Source organism: Anarhichas minor, unplaced genomic scaffold (genome assembly GCF_050575085.1).
Source record: "Anarhichas minor isolate MPS153535 unplaced genomic scaffold, ASM5057508v1 ptg000003l, whole genome shotgun sequence".
In the NCBI taxonomy this organism is placed as follows: Eukaryota; Metazoa; Chordata; class Actinopteri; order Perciformes; family Anarhichadidae; genus Anarhichas; species Anarhichas minor.
The window spans coordinates 2414887-2430644 of NW_027466449.1; the positions used below are offsets into that span (position 1 = coordinate 2414887).

Below are 15758 nucleotides of genomic sequence, written 5' to 3' on the forward strand. Positions count from 1 at the left end.
GAGAGAGAGAGTAAGAGAGAGAGTAAGAGAGAGAGAGAGAGTAAGAGAGAGAGAGAGAGAGAGAGCAGTCACATGCAGAGAGGAGCTGGGACGAGAGATAGAACAGAAGAGAGCTGTCAAGCTGCGAGGAGGCAGCGGAGAGACGACTTACTTTTTTCTTGGAATACATTTTCCCGTCCATCTCTGAAGCACACACACACACACACACACACACATGGATGGTAAAGTGTGTGAGTGCTGGTTTTAGGAGAAGTGAATTTCTTTCCAGATCGGGACTTATTGAAGCCTGCCTCAAGACACAAGACTGTTTGGATTCAGTATCTTTGCAACTCGGACTTTTGCTTCTTACCGGTGCAGCACTTTGGACTAAGAGTGTGTGTGTGTACCTAGTGTGTGTGTGTGTGTGTGAGAGAGTGTGTGAGAGTGTGTGTTGGGATTCAGCACTTCACCTGAATGCAACACTGAGATTTTGACCAACACTGCGTCGGGCACCTGTTACTGTAGTTGCCTGAATTGTGTACGATTGGGCTTGGACTGTGTGTGTGTGTGTGAGGAGGATGTATTGGCCGGTGACTGCGGTCCTGCTCGCCCACCTTGGGGCTACCTTAACGGGGGCATGGAGAGCATCTCAACCAAGACTGCAGTTCACACACTCCGGTAAGAGGCTTTTTGTTTTGAGTGGTCTTTCTTTGCTCTTACTGTCTAATACATCTGTTGCGCTGTCATTCTCCACACACACACAGACACACAGACACACACTCATGCAGGTGACGGGAATCACGCAGCTCTTCTCGTCTTTCACTTTTCTTTCATTCCTGTTCTGTCACTGCCCATGCACTGTTATGCGATATGTGGAGCACAAATTACACCTCGTCCCTCTCCCCGTTTTGTTCCTTTCCCCCCCACTGTCTCACTTCCTCCATCTCTGTAATCACCTCATCTTCCTCAAACTTGGCTGTGACAGCCTTGTTTTTAGCCCCCGCCCAACCTCCATTTCTCCTCTCACCATGAGTTCTGTTCAAAAGTGACATCATTTAAGTGCTTATTTTGCCTCTCCATCACACTTGTGATGTTAGAAAGTTCCCTAAATGACATATTCAGCATGATTTTCATATGTTTGACATCGCTACAACAAAGTCCGACGGTTGTAAAGTTAATACTGTGTCTTTGCCACTTTATTTGTAAGTAAAGCTGAAGTGAAAAGTTGCTGATATTCTCTGAATACACTGGAAAACTGTGTGCGAACACCGTTACAGAAAGTAGAGTGGGTCAAAGGTGAACGGTGAAGTCTGTTTAATCCGTAGTAGATGTTTGCAAAGGACAGTTTGGAGTATAGTTTTACCATCCACCTGTGTTTTCTCTCCCAAATTTCCACATTTCTTTTTAATTCAACAATTAAGCTTCACACCCAAAGACTCATCATCCCTGTTATTCGTGACAGGACGAACCCCCCCCCCCCCCCCCCCCGAATGTGAAATCAAGTGTCCATGTCTGTTAGTCTCAGTTATGGCTAACAAAGACATAATTATCTGATGGCTTGAGTCCCAGTTCCCCACCAAATTAATTATTTTTTGGCCCCAGGCCGATCCGTCCACCACAGTGAGATCCATGCAAAGGTTTCTGGAAAAGACACAACAGGACTTCTATAAAAATGGGAAAGGAAAGGCCATCATTTATTGTTACTAAATGTGTAATTTCAGCTATTTATCAAATACTGTGGTGGAGAACTCAATTGTGTGTTTGGTATTCTGACCTCCCTTTTCTCCGTTCCTCAGTCTTCTTCTTCATGCACTTGTTAGTTGTCGCTGTGCCGCACGTTGCATTAACAATGTTGTAATGCTGCGTCAACGCGCCAGTGTTGAACAGGAGCGCAGTCTCTCGCTTGTTAACCTTGTGGAGGCAGCGGTGGGGTTTGAATCACTGGAGAATAGAAGGATCCATTTGATGCATCAGTGTCCTCCTCCAAACAAGATAAGGCTTAACATGTTGAGCCATGTTGGGTGTTTTGTTGTTTGGGTGTAACAAATGTGACGGTCAAAAGTAATGAAAAAGCAAAAATCTGCATATTGTAATTGAAACGAGATTTGTGGTCTGATCTTTTTCCCTCTCGGCCATATTCACAGGGAATCACCTTCAAATCCAGAACTTCTCTGAGGTATCCAGGCCTTTAGTCACGGTCAGATAAACTCATGCTTACTAGAGACACCATGCCATTAGAAACCGACTGATTACACATTCTTACATAAGCCAAAACACAAAGGGTCTGTGAAGTAGATGTGATAAGGCTGAAGTCGACCAATCGTGACCTAGAAAGTACAGAGAGGGAGGGGAAAGGGAAACCTTGTTGGATTCTCCCAGGTGGGAATTTAGCTCTAATGAAAGCTGAATGTGGAAATGTGAAGAGCTGCTGAAGTAGCTGCTTTGTGTGTGTGTGTGTGTGTGTCTTTGTGAGCATACATGAACTATGTGTCTGTATGTCCTTGAGAATGTGTGTGTGTGTTGATGCATGTGTGTCGTTATCACTCGTCGTAGTCACGTTGAGGATATGAGCTTGAGTGTGTGTGTGTGTGTGTGTGTGTGTGTGTGTGTGTGTGTGCTGAAATAGAGCTGTTTTAGTTGCAGGATCTCTGTCCACCTCAGTCTTGGTGGGTCTGTTGTGTTTCTGCTCATAACTTTGAACAAGAGATGGTTGTTGTTTGGACTGTGTGTGTTTTTATAGCTACAGTGGCCAGTATGTTCATCTTTGGGAGGAGAACAAAAAGAAATATGTGATGTGTGTATGGACTTTCACCATTATGCCTGTGTGTGTGTGTGTGTGTGTGTTGAGTGTGTGTGCTCTTTGTCTCTCTCTGTGGGAGCTCCATGCTGTGGTCATTTCCCTTCCCATCACCACGGAGGGTTTTCTCAGACAGAGGGAGGAGATTTTTTTTTGTCAGGGAATCGCTGCAATTAGAGAAGGATTTGAGCCTCACTTAAACACTTTGACGACTGATGTTGTTTGGCAGTTTAGAGATACTGAACATTTGGATTTTCCTTCATCTGTTGAAGTCATAGCAGACCACCACTGTAAAATCTTTTACAAAAGCAAATTTATCATGGAGTAAAGTGAGAAACCGTAATACAAGCAGAGAACAGCTACAGAAGATGATAAAAGAAGTAAAACAATCTACTAATGGATTATGTGCAGTTAGAGGTCAGTAAATCAATAAACCTGATAATACACGTGAAATATACAAAGTAAGACAAATTATATGAAATATAGAATATAAGAAATTACCGGTTATTTCGCAAACAAAGGTGTTAATCTGGCAAAAAACTGTAGTAGTGCTGTTTCCCTCTCCAGCAAACATTCTGTAAAGGAGTGTGACCGTTGTGTAATGCATGACGTTGGAGGAAAAGTCTGCAGTGCACTCAAAATCATTTGAGCAAAAACAATTTAGCTGATTGTCACATTTTATTTTCCTCTACTGGCTGAGAAACCTCTTCAACTCAGTAAAGCAGGCTTCACCTGCCAGCAGCGGTACACTCTTTATGCAACCTTGAAATGTTAGACTGAAGCTGCTTGAAGTACGAACTGCATTTACTCAAAAATACAAAACTCTGTACATACAATATACTCTCTTTGTAAGATGTCAGCAAGCAGACTATATTTGCTTTCTATCTTTTATAGATTGTGGTGCTAATGTCTAGGATGCAACGCACAGAAAAGGGAACCTTCGGGTTACTTCTACTTTTCTGTAGCACCACTTTTGACCCAGACATGAACATAGACAGCAGGGAAAACATATGACGAAGCAAAGCAGAGCGGTGAGGTAGTGAAACAACAATGCTCTAGTGCTCAGAGGTCTTTGTCTGCACCACTGACTGTTTACTGACATCGACAGTGTGGATTGACATGCAATGATGTGTCGGAATCTATTGTCTATTTTGGAGCGCAAAATGGCCCTCTTTGCATCCCATTGCTACACATTGGAAGGGGAGTAAAGACTTGGGGCCAGAAACAGACATTAAAACACTGTTAGGAGAGGATGGTTTTATGATTACAGTCGTGACCTTTCAGATTTGTATCAAGATGGTACCACAGCTGGTTGCCTCGGGGTGTTGCGTCGTGTATGTCAGTGTTGCTGATGATGATCCAAACAGGTTCACTTTTACAAATGAAACTCCACTGCAGATCTCTAGTCCTTCAGGGTCAACCCCGACATCCATGGACTCAGACTTTACCGACATTTTGACCAGTGGAGCAGGCTGGAAGATTCCTCCATGAAATGCAGTTTTTCTTTTTCTCTCGCTTACAAAATGAATGACCTGCTTCTAGTCGCGTCTCAGAAGGATTTCTCCCTCTGTGCTCCTCTGTGATACAAGCACCCCTTTGTTTCCTGCGGCGTTATCGTCGCCAGTAAAACAGAGGTTAAAGTCTTTTGAACCTCCCTAAAGCACAGATAGCAGAGGATGGGTTTTGATCCATTGACCTCTGGGTTAAGGGCCCAGCACGCTGCTGTCAATCACCCTGGATGGGGCGCAAACCCACAATCCACAGTAAACGGTTCACCCGTCCGGGAGAGTTAGCAGCCACGATGTTGCGTGCATTGTTTTTTTGGAGACACATGCAGCCACTTTCCCAGTAAGTCTCCACCATCAATTAGTCTAGCTGCAGGGTTTGTCACTGTGTCTGCCTGGCTTACTCTGTCAGGGTGATTCTTATTGTCGATTAACGGTTAATCTGTTAACTGTTAATGTCCCTGATTTCTTCACATTTCATATTAAGTACAGTTCATTCATGGTTCTGACAGGTCAAAGGGTTTTCCCTTTTAGCTATTGTGAGTTTAAGGCTGGACAGGGGTTATAAAGGAGATGCTACTGATCTCAGAACCAGACATTCAGAGCTGTTAGTCTGACACACAGAGAGAGAGAGAGAGAGAGAGAGAGAGAGAGAGAGAGAGAGAGAGAGAGAGAGAGAGAGAGGTCCTTTCACTGTCTGAGAGATTTCTTCTGATTGGTGAAGTGTAATCACACTGACTGACCGGCCAACTTCATGCGTTTGAAAAAAAGCAGCTTTAAATACTTAAATGCCGGATTACCTCCTAAACCTCCATCTCTCTCTTAATGACCAAATTATCCCAGTTATTCACTCAAACTTCATGTTGTCCATATGCAAGAGTGGGCTAACACACACACACACACACACACACACACACACTTGATTGCACTAAATCCATTATCCGTCATTAAGTTGATGGTGGTGGGATTTTCTTCATGATGGATGGTTAGAGATACCATCTCTGTACCACACACACACACACACACACACACACACACACACACACACACAGTACTGTACCTGAACAAACACAATCACATTAAAGCAAGAAAAAACAATTGATATGGTTTTGTCTACACACGGACACAGAAATGCAAGTAGGTAAACATGAACACAAACACATTCATGGAGGTCTTATACTTACTTGCATACAGAGACGCGTGCACACAGACACTTAAACTGCTGTCACAGTTCAGCCCTCAGCTGCTTTCAAACTCATAACTGTCACATGGGAATATAAAGATTCATCGTCACAATCACAGAATAAAGCTCCTCTAACTGCCTCAGAGGAGGTCTGGATGCTTTATTAAGTCAATGTGAGCCTATTCTCCCCACATGCAGAAAGACATGTTTTATTCATTCAGCATTCACTTAGTGAATCGGCTTGCCAAAGACATTCAACGTTAATCAGTCACTGGAGAATATTCAGATTGTATCATATGAGTTTCTTTGCTGTGAGTGGGAGACATTGGCTTTGACTGTTGACCTCCACACTGCTGATTACTTGTGATGGTTGTGATTCAGGCTTCAACTTATCCCGCTGTTCCCCCCCCCCCCCCCCCCCCCCCCCCCAGTGTCTTTCTGGAGAAATGCCCAACTATTAATGTAAATGCAAATGAAGCCTTTTCAATTTCATGCTATTAGCATGCAAATTGCTTGGTTTTACCAAACGTAAGATTAGCTCGTCAGTGTCCAGATGCATGTTTGCTCATGTGCATGTTTGTAAATTTAGATGTCCTCGGAGTAAAAAGATGTGTTACACAAATACAGTTTGAATATAAATACTTTCTATCTGTATGTTGTGACTTTATGAAGGATAAAGCCTGTTGCCTATTCATCCCCAAGCAACAAAACTGTTTAGGGGAGCCATAAATAGCTGCTTTCATACCAAACCCAGACGACTTGTCTGTTGTAGAAGCACGTTGTGTATCTGTGTGGTCTGTGAGACAAACAAGCAGCTGATTTGGCCACCGTTGGACCCCATCTGAACCAGATTCAAATGAATGTGGTTGCGGCTTTAATCGCCTTCACTGTGAAGGGGATTGAATATGTATTCGCTTGTTGTATTTAGACACAACATTTCAGTTGTTTCAATGAAATTGTAAAAGCCTACGTCCAAAAATACCAACCTGATCTTAATGTCTCATTGCTTGTAAATTGTCTGTTGAAAGTCTTTCCTTCTCTTCCCACTCACTCTTCGGCTCGGTGTGGAATTCCTTTGACTTTAACGACGTTATTACTCTCCTGGCTTGCTAGCTAAACTTTACCACAAAACTCCTCAACCTTGAGATATGTCGTAGTGTGTTTTTGAAGATCCAGCTGAGAGAAACAAGAAAGACAAATGCCTCTGGCCTGGTTTTCTTTCCCCAGGAAAATACAAACCTCCCCTTTGTAGTGTTGAGGTTGCAAGTTGAGAGGTGAGACCTGGTTCTCGGTGTATGTTGTACATCTTCATCCGCTTTCCCCAACCGTACCTTTCTCTTCGCACTATGCACTAATAAAGCCTCATCACGCCTTCAGAGAGGTATTAAAAATCAAGAGATATTTGATTATTCATTTATTCTTTCAGATCTGTTTCTATCTAGGCCAGTGCTTTCCAGGCTCAGGGCTGGGGATGTTGCTGAGATGTGGATTTCACTGGGACGGTTATCTGGCACAGAATCAGGCTTTATTCTCTATTATTAATTTTAATGGAGGGAAGTCCCCAATGGTGGCGCCAGCATTGCTTGTCACTCCTGAAGTCAAACGGTTGCTGCTTGCTCATCCCACACTTTAGAAAACACTCAAGTGAGGCAGACGTCTTCTCTTGAAGACTTTATTCAGCAGCTTGTTTGAATACTAATCTGGCTAAAATATGAAGCTGTAATCAAGGTGCTTGAAAATACTTTAGCCTCCTTTGCTGTTTGAAATTAATTTCCCAGAATATCTGGAGGGCTGGATAAAATCTTCTTGCAACCAAACTTTAGGCCCTCATCAAGACATGAAAAACCCTGATTCAGGGGCTTGGAGCTTGAGGGGTTTCTCCTCTGGACAGAGACGGTGAAAGGAGTCTAATTACACTCTTGTTTTGGCAACAACACTGCCTGACAACAGTGGACTGTAAATTTCCCCTTGAGAGGTTTCTGGTGTTAATATCAGAGGCTATCTTTAGTCTGAACCCTGTAATCAAGCAATAAAACCACAAGCTTCACATTTCTTCTATTTCCCTTAAGTATTAATTTGCTCCAATCTGCCCTGTTGTCAATAATCTGGAGCTGAGTTTCTCACCTCTCCTCTGGGGCTCTTACTGTGCGTCAGCATTTCTTTCCCATATAACAGTCAAGACACACGAGAACTGCTTTTACTCCTATAACTCATTTGCTGCGTACTGTTTTATGAGCTAAGGCAAAATAAATATATAATTTAAGTTATATTAGCTGGAGAAAGTTTAAGTCGCCCAGTTCTGGACGTCTTCTCAGCTTTGTGTATATTTCTCACTGCATTCCTTTCACTTTAGCTGACATTTAATCCACAATGACACAGTTGGCTTGATGGCCAGCTTGAAGCCAGAAGTAGAGGGGATTAATAGTGCTGAGACCAACTCTAACCAGCAGTTTACCTCATTAGCTGTAGATTAGAGCAGGCTGGAGATGCAGGATATGAAAGGGGGGGGGGGGGGGGACAGACACGCAGCGGATACTCAGAGGTTCATTCCTGAAGGAAATTTCAAGCTGTCACTTTTTCTGCAATGACTTTGATCGATTCAGTATCAGATAACGGAAACTTTCAGACTCCGGTCGAGCCTCAGTTTAGTGCTACATGCACACAGTCACAAAACATCTGATCTTTAACCCCTTGGTGTGAGCGATCCAACATTCCCATGGCTGCGTACACAAAAAAAGGAACCACAAGAATTGTGAATCAAATTCTTGTGGTTTCTGTCTGTTTTGCCAGTGATGGAAACATCAGACAAGCGCCACAAAAGGTTTGAAGTCAGACTTCCTTTTCCTGTTTAAATAGAACCAGGACTTATCAGAAAGTAGAGAGGATGTGCAGCGACAGATAGTGCTTTTTATCGTCTGGCCGAGCTTTAAAGTAGGGAATTGTCAGAAATTTGACCCTCCGAGCTGTCGACATCATCAGTATCCATAACCTTCACAAGACAACGTCTTTTTTTTATGGGCGCCCATTTTAAAGATGTAGAGATATTAATATTATTGCCCATTTGCCAAAGCAAATGTCCACGAAGCATACCGAATGTCTGACATGCTTTGATGTTGAGCCAAGAGATAGCAGCCACAGACAATTTAGAGACTGCAGTGATTTTTAACTCTGATGGGTGCGGACATTACCTAAGGAGCATTATGTGTATAGATGAAAACACTCCACTCTACTTGATGACGGTTAGAGGAAGATTAGCTTCATGTCTGCTGGTAAGAGACAAGACGCTGACTGGGATCATCTGCAGCCGTTTCTCTTCGTCTTTTCCATTATGATTAGGAATATATATTGTGTTCACGTCGGAATATCAGCATGAGCATTTAACGACCAGCGTTGTTCTGCATCGGGCGCCTCCCACACGAGACCGGTTGTAGCTGTGCGAGTGAGAAGCAGAGAAAACAATGAGAGTTCTCAGTGAACCTTTTCTCAGATAAATAAGGATGAAAAAGATAAAAAAACAAACAGTGAATCGACTCTTGACTGAAGTGTGTGTGCGGCAGAATGGCGACCCAGGCCGAGCAGTCTGATGATGATGAATAATCATACGCACTGAGGTCAAAGGTCAAGCTGTCCACGCCGGTCTGGTCTGTCATTGACACAGTCCAGACGCACTGCGTCTGTGTTTGGCTATAATGTTTCTCTCTGTGTGTGTGTGTGTGTGTGTGTGTGTGTGTGTGTGTGCACATATGTTTGAATATTTGAGAAGATTTGAGTCCATGTGAAACAGGAAGAAGCAGCAAATAGATAGTTAGTTTGTGTGCATGTGAATGATTAATAATTGATTTACATTACCGTAGTAACACATACATAGCCATAGAACAATGCTTCCCAGCATATAGAACATGATACCCAAAGGGATTAGCGGATGATTCTGACAGATTACAAGATGTTAGCTTGATGCTGGTCCGATCGGAAGACTTGGGGCCTCAGCATTGGGCATGACATGTTGTCATTTAATCCAGTGTCGTGTGTCATTGTGGAAGACAACTGATTCTGCATCTATGACACCTCACAACGGACAGACAGGCATGTCAGAGTTTTTGCTTTTTACATTACTGGGTCTTTAAATTCGTCTCTCTTGCCTGATCATCTTTGCACATTATGAAAGTTGCGAGAGACTGCAAGCCATGAGACACCTGGGACATAAATGTAGTGTGATCTTGGCGTAAGACAGAATTTTATAACTGCTGTATGTATGTGGACATGTGTTAGAAATGATTTTGTGTGTGTGTGCACATACTTGTGCATGTCTCCACATGAGTGCCCATCTGTGTGCCTATAGGCTTTGTTCCCAGGCTTCTGCAGGCCCCCCGCTGTAATTGCACCAGTAATTGGTGAAGTGATAACCCCATTTCCACAGGAAATGTGCCCCCCGGTTTCCTCGCCCCCGCCACCATCATCACCCCCCCCTCTGGTGGCGCAGCCAACAAAGTCCTCCCCCTGGGAACGTTGCACCAGACAGCTAAAGTTCCCTGGGGTTTGGCAAGCAGATGAACAGACGGACAAAGACCGACACAGAAACAAAACTACACATGTGTAGCTTACTAACACGCTCACATGTACGACGCTGTGTCGGCGGTGTGGGAATAATTGGATAGATTGATGATAAGTTCAGCTCGTGTGTGTGTACGCAGCGAAAAAGTGGTGCGTCTGAATCTGAAAACGAGGAGAACTCGCTTTAAAACACCAGGAAAATAACAAAGTTGGACTCCCATGAGTGAGATAACGATTGAAAGACAGACTTGATTTTTTCATCATCATTTCTTTCATTTGTATCTTATGTCATATTTCACCGTGCCAGTGCAAACCCCGGCAGGGCTTACAGCGCTATTCATTACACTTGATATGTGTTGCAAGTCCTGCACTCAGTTGGGAAAGTTTCCTTCCTAAAACTTGTTATTGCTCATAAAGTGTGGAAGAATCCAGCACTGCCTGTGTGCTAACCAAGTTAGCAAACATCCTGTCCAGCTGTGTGCAGGTCGTCGTCTCAGCCCCGATGTGGTGCGATGCCAGCATGGGGAGCAGTGCCGCGTCCTACTTTGAATGGATACTTAGCAGAGCTCCGTCTCACTGCTTTCCTCTGTTGTTTCTGACGCCGTGACGTCCTTGCACCTCGGCTGCCAGCCTCACCTCGACAGTCACACTAAAGCTCAAAATTGGTCATGCCCAAGCAAGCTTTCGTCTCAGACATCACTGAAAAAAGACTTTGAGGTGGAGCTCAGAGAGGGACACACAGGGTCACGCAGAAATCTTTACTGGCACTGCACTTCGTGTGTTGTGAATGAGATCATGTGCTGATCATTGATTTGAAACAGTCTTGATTTGCCTCATCTGGGCTTAATCTGAGACAATGATAAACTTGCTGTGACTTTTTCCTTTTATACATCTTATTAACAAGTATCCCTGTGAAAAAAAGTTGCCTAAAGCAGCTTTAATATAAAAAGTAGTAAATTTAAGTTTTAGGATGCAAACAGAGCCTAATTTAAAAAAAAAACACTATGAACAATTTTTACTTTTATCAGCACAACACAGACGCTTTATTCTTTTCATTCAGGAGTATTTACCTGCACGCTGTATGAAGTCTTTTGCAGTCTTTTTGCTCGTGCGCAGGTGTGTTTGTTCATGAGAAGGAGGGCACACAGATGCATTGTCGTGTGTGTCTGTGTGTGCGTGTCTGTGTGTGTGTGTCTGTGTGTCTGTATATCTAGTGCAATGCAGGAATGTTGTTAGCTGTATCACACGCCACACATTTGCTCTAATCACATCGACGTCCATCAGAGCTCCCATGACCAGCAGCCTTTAATCTAATGTTCACCATGGATAAAAATATCCAGCACTGACACACACACACACACACACACACACACACAAATATGGAGAGGCAGAAGCTTGCACCACTATGAAGGAACCATTCAGGCACACACATATTTTAGTGTGCGTGGACGCACCAGTAGGATTATGTCTTAGCGTTTCTGTTTTTTTGCGTCTCAACCTTTTGCGTCTTTGATTCCCAGTGACAGGAGTCAGAGGCCAATTGGCTCGGATCAGAGGTCACGACCCTCGTTGACCCCGCTGTCAACCTGGTGCTGATAAGAATGGCTGCACTCAGCAGGCGCGCGTGTGTGCTGCAAGTTTGTGCATGTGTGCACAGAATGATGCTTTCATAGAACAAGGAAAGTCTCTTTTCACTATTATAGTAACTTATTTATATTTCTGTATCTTATCTTTTATCTTTTTCTTATATGACTGAATAAGGTCAATTAAGTGGCATTGGGTCTTTGGATCAAAGTAAAGAACTTGTAGTTGTAGTCTGTAGAACTTTTGATAACATTAGACAAAAGACAAGTGTTTGCTACTTGGTGCTTGCAGATCACGCTGGTTCCAGTGATTCAAAAATAAACTGTTTAACCATGTCGCTTCCCGTGCAGAGCTAGAAATGAGCCCCATAGTAACCAGTACCCACCAAACTACTACCACCATAAAAAGCTTTTATAAACAGTCTCAAGTTAAGCTAACGACAATGATGAAAGTTAAAACTCAACATTTTGCGATTTCACAAATTGCTTTCAAGAGGGACATCTGTACACTGGCAGGAACATGAAAGTCAATAAACAGAATCAATAAAATGACAAGCTACAGGATAGTTTGAAGGATACAACGATCTGTTCTGAAGAAATATTGCACAGAGAAGTAAACAAGTATCAACCAGCCTCTTCATAGATTCATTTATTGTTAATTCAAACCACCTTTTCCGGCACTATAAGGTGGCTTCTGATATCTTTCTCAATATTCTTTGCCTTATGTTCTCCTCTCTGCGCCACATGACAACTGGCTATTGTGATATCAGATTGTTCTTCCAGCTTTCAATGCAATTTGAAGGCATTTGGGAGCTGAGAGGCAGTTAGAAGAAAAAAAATCTATTTTAATTCAGATTTTCTACAAAGGCAGCAGAGCTGGAGAACAGATTACTGCTCGGTCGAAGAAATCATCAGAAAAATCGACACGGACGACTGCTGACAATTTCACTCTCACTTTCGCTGGAACTTATAAAAGCATTCATTCAGAGGTTAGTGTAGACGGTGACGTGAATTGGTTGACCTGCATTGACCGTGTTTGGTAATGAATGTACGAAGGTTTAGTTCAGTCTTGGCAGGTGTGTGCGGTAATATCCTGTTGAATGTTGGAATTGATAGAAAGCCAGGCTGCGGGGCACAGATTGTGCTCTTTGTATCCTGAAATATCTGGAAATGTGTGTGATTGATGGTGAATGAATGAATTAGTATGTGTGTTGTGTGTGTGTGTGTGTGTGTGTGTGTGTGTGTGGCCCCTCCCATTAACTAAATAGCCTTGATGTCTTAGAAAAACACTCCATTATTCCAAAGTCTGTGATTTAGCCAAAGTGTTGCTGAGCGGCGTGGGCCAAATCATTCATCTGTTTGTGTGAAAGACATGTGAGGTGTGTGTGTGTGTGTGGGGGGGGTGGGGGGGCAAGGCCAAGAGGCACCTCTCGACACACACACACACACCCCCTTACAAATTATGTCGGCATGGTTGCTGTTTCCAAGGCAACTGTCCCAAGAGTAAGGGTGGGGTGGGTGCAGCTGGTGCTTCTCGACTCAGTCAGGGGTGTGTGTGTGTGTGTGTGTGTGTGTGTGTGTGTGTGCGTGATGGAGAAAGGAATGTGTGTTTTCATTTCTGAATAAGGGTCATTCATCGTTGTGAGGTCAAGACAGCAGACAAAGATTCCAAAAATTCTGTTTATGTGTGATGGCGTGTGCAGGATGAAGAAGTTGTGAGATTGGGTTGTGTGTGTGTGTGTGTGTGTGTGTGTGTGTATGTATGTGTGTGTGTTTACAAAGCCACTCTCAGTTCCCTCTTCTCTTCATCTGAGTGTCGTCCTTTTTGCCATAATGCTGATTTAAGGCACTCTAAAGTGAGGATGTAAACCAGATTCCCGCCTGTCTGACCCAATAGCATCTCGTGATGGTAACAGACGCTGAATGTCTCTGGTGTTTCCACTGCAGAGGTGGTTTCACATTCAGTTAGGCTGAGCCTTTCCCTTTTTTATTGAATTAAGCGAGGTCATGCTGCTCTTGTAGCACGCAGACTGTAATTCAGATGAAGTGCCTGATGCTTTAGTAGGCAGAGCAAGCCATGAATTCCACCGGGGTTAGACTCCCTGTGAAGAGGGTGACGGAAACGTCTCGTCTCCAAATGGCCTTTGAATGCAAATAGCTGGAACCCATGAACACACTGTGAGGCCACTGACAACAAAGGGGACATGGCCTGTTTTCAAAGTTGGAATGATTGATTTGTATTTTTCTGCATTTCAACATAATGTTTAGAAATAAGGGGAGGGGGGGCGTCGTCGTCGTAAATACCACATCAGCTGGTCATGCAAATATTAAAACAGTTTGTTGGACACTTACTAAACCAAACAGAGCCTCATTAATGCTAATAGCTAGCTCTGGTTTTTCTGCTATGATAAGTCAAAATGTGGTGGAAAAGGTCAGTTTGGAATATCAGAAGTTTTCCGTTCCATGCTGATACCAGTGTGACACTGATGTTAGTACAGTGCACATACGGCAGCAAAAGGCTACATGTGCACTGCAGCGAAGAGCAGACAAACAATTCAAGGCAGCAACGACTGCGTGGTTTTATAGATGTATTGGAAATGTTGGTGGCGGATGCACCCACTGGGATTAATGACGCCCAAATCAGTGTGAGGCTGAACAACTTACCTCTCTGCCCGTTTGCTGAATATGTAACAAAGTACCCCAATCAGCAGAGATTTCCCACTGAGCTAAAGTATAGGTCTCTATGTGCCTTTAGTGTGCAGACCTTTCTTCTCCTCCTGTGACTGTTACCTGTTTCAGATTATCACTTCATTTCCATCGAGTCATGCCTTCCTCTCTTTCTTTTTTTTCTCTCCTCATTTCCTTTCTGCTCATCCATCTCTTGTGTTTTTCGACTGTCAGCATGTTGTGGTTCCTCTCAGTCTCCAGCACCTGGCCTGTCTTTCTTCCTCCTCCTCTTCATCCTGATGTCTCTGCCTTTCAATTTTCTTTTCTTCTCTGACATTATTTTTCTACTCCTCTCTTCTCCCACAGCCGCTCTGTCTTCCCCCGCTGCTTCCCTCACCCGTCATCCATCCAATCATCATTTCTCACCCTGTCATCATATTATTTTCCCTCTCACTTTTGCCTCTTTTTTTTATCTGTTCTCTCATCCCTCTCCTCCTCCTCCTCCTCCTCTTCAATCCACCTGTCCATCCATCGTTCTTCACTCTGTTATTACACTACAATTTCTCCTCACTCTCTCTGCTACTCTTCCCCTTCATCCTCCTTTCTCCCTTGGTTCCATTTCCTCCTCAATCCACCCAAATGCCCATCCTCCCCCCAGCCCTGTCATCTCAACATGGGTTTTTCCAGGAGCTCCGTCTTCTACCCTCATCGACCTTTCCTGCCAAATCTCCACCTGTCTCTTCCCATTCCTCCCCTTCCTGCTCATCCTCATCCTCGTCCATCAATATCTATTAATTTTTTCTTCCATCAAGATTTATTTCACTCTTTTGCTCTCCTCCTCCCCCTTTCCCTTTTACTCCTCATCTGTCTGTCATCGTGTCATGTTTTGACATTTTGCCTATTCTCATCTCGCAGCTGTCTTCACCCATCAGACTATTTTCATCTTGTTGTCACATTGCCATGTCATTTTTCCCCATCCTGTCTCCCTCCTCCTCCTCCTCCTCCTCCCTATTTCCCCCTCTCACAATTACTGTGTGCTTTGTGTGCACAGTGAAAAATACAGATGAAAAGTGTTATATAATATATAATTAAATGCAATTATTCAACAAAGTTTTCTTGCGTCCAAAAGAAAAGCCGACTTGTAATATTCGGTTCTGTTCAGATCCCATAATTAAATGCCAGATATGAACTGTAAACAAAGGTCACATGGGCTCCCAGCATGCAGCTTGTTAATTGGGCAGAGTTGTGGAAACTTGTCATCCCACCATGTTCGGCATTTTGATGAATTTGGATCGGGTTCAAAGAAATCAGATTCAATTTCCTGTGAATTTAGCAAAGCATGATGGACTTTTCCACATTCTCTTTGTCTGGCGCTCATACCATATCAAGCCCACGAGGAAACGACCTCAGGCTGTAATACATGATTGTAGCACCTGCTGTGACTTTACACAGGGGTTTCTGAAGACATGTCTGAACCACTTGGTGGCATCTTT

The 15758-nt window shown here is 43.5% G+C and overlaps 1 protein-coding gene across 1 annotated transcript in view; it reads left to right on the forward strand.

Annotated features, from left to right (window-relative positions):
* Positions 1-557: 557 nt before the first annotated feature.
* Positions 558-15758, forward strand: part of sema3h (sema domain, immunoglobulin domain (Ig), short basic domain, secreted, (semaphorin) 3H) — a 114074-nt gene continuing 98873 nt past the window's right edge. Inside the window, exon 1 of the mRNA XM_076090669.1 lies at positions 558-657. Coding sequence (XP_075946784.1) covers positions 558-657 — 100 coding nt within the window. The remainder of the gene's footprint in view (positions 658-15758) is intronic.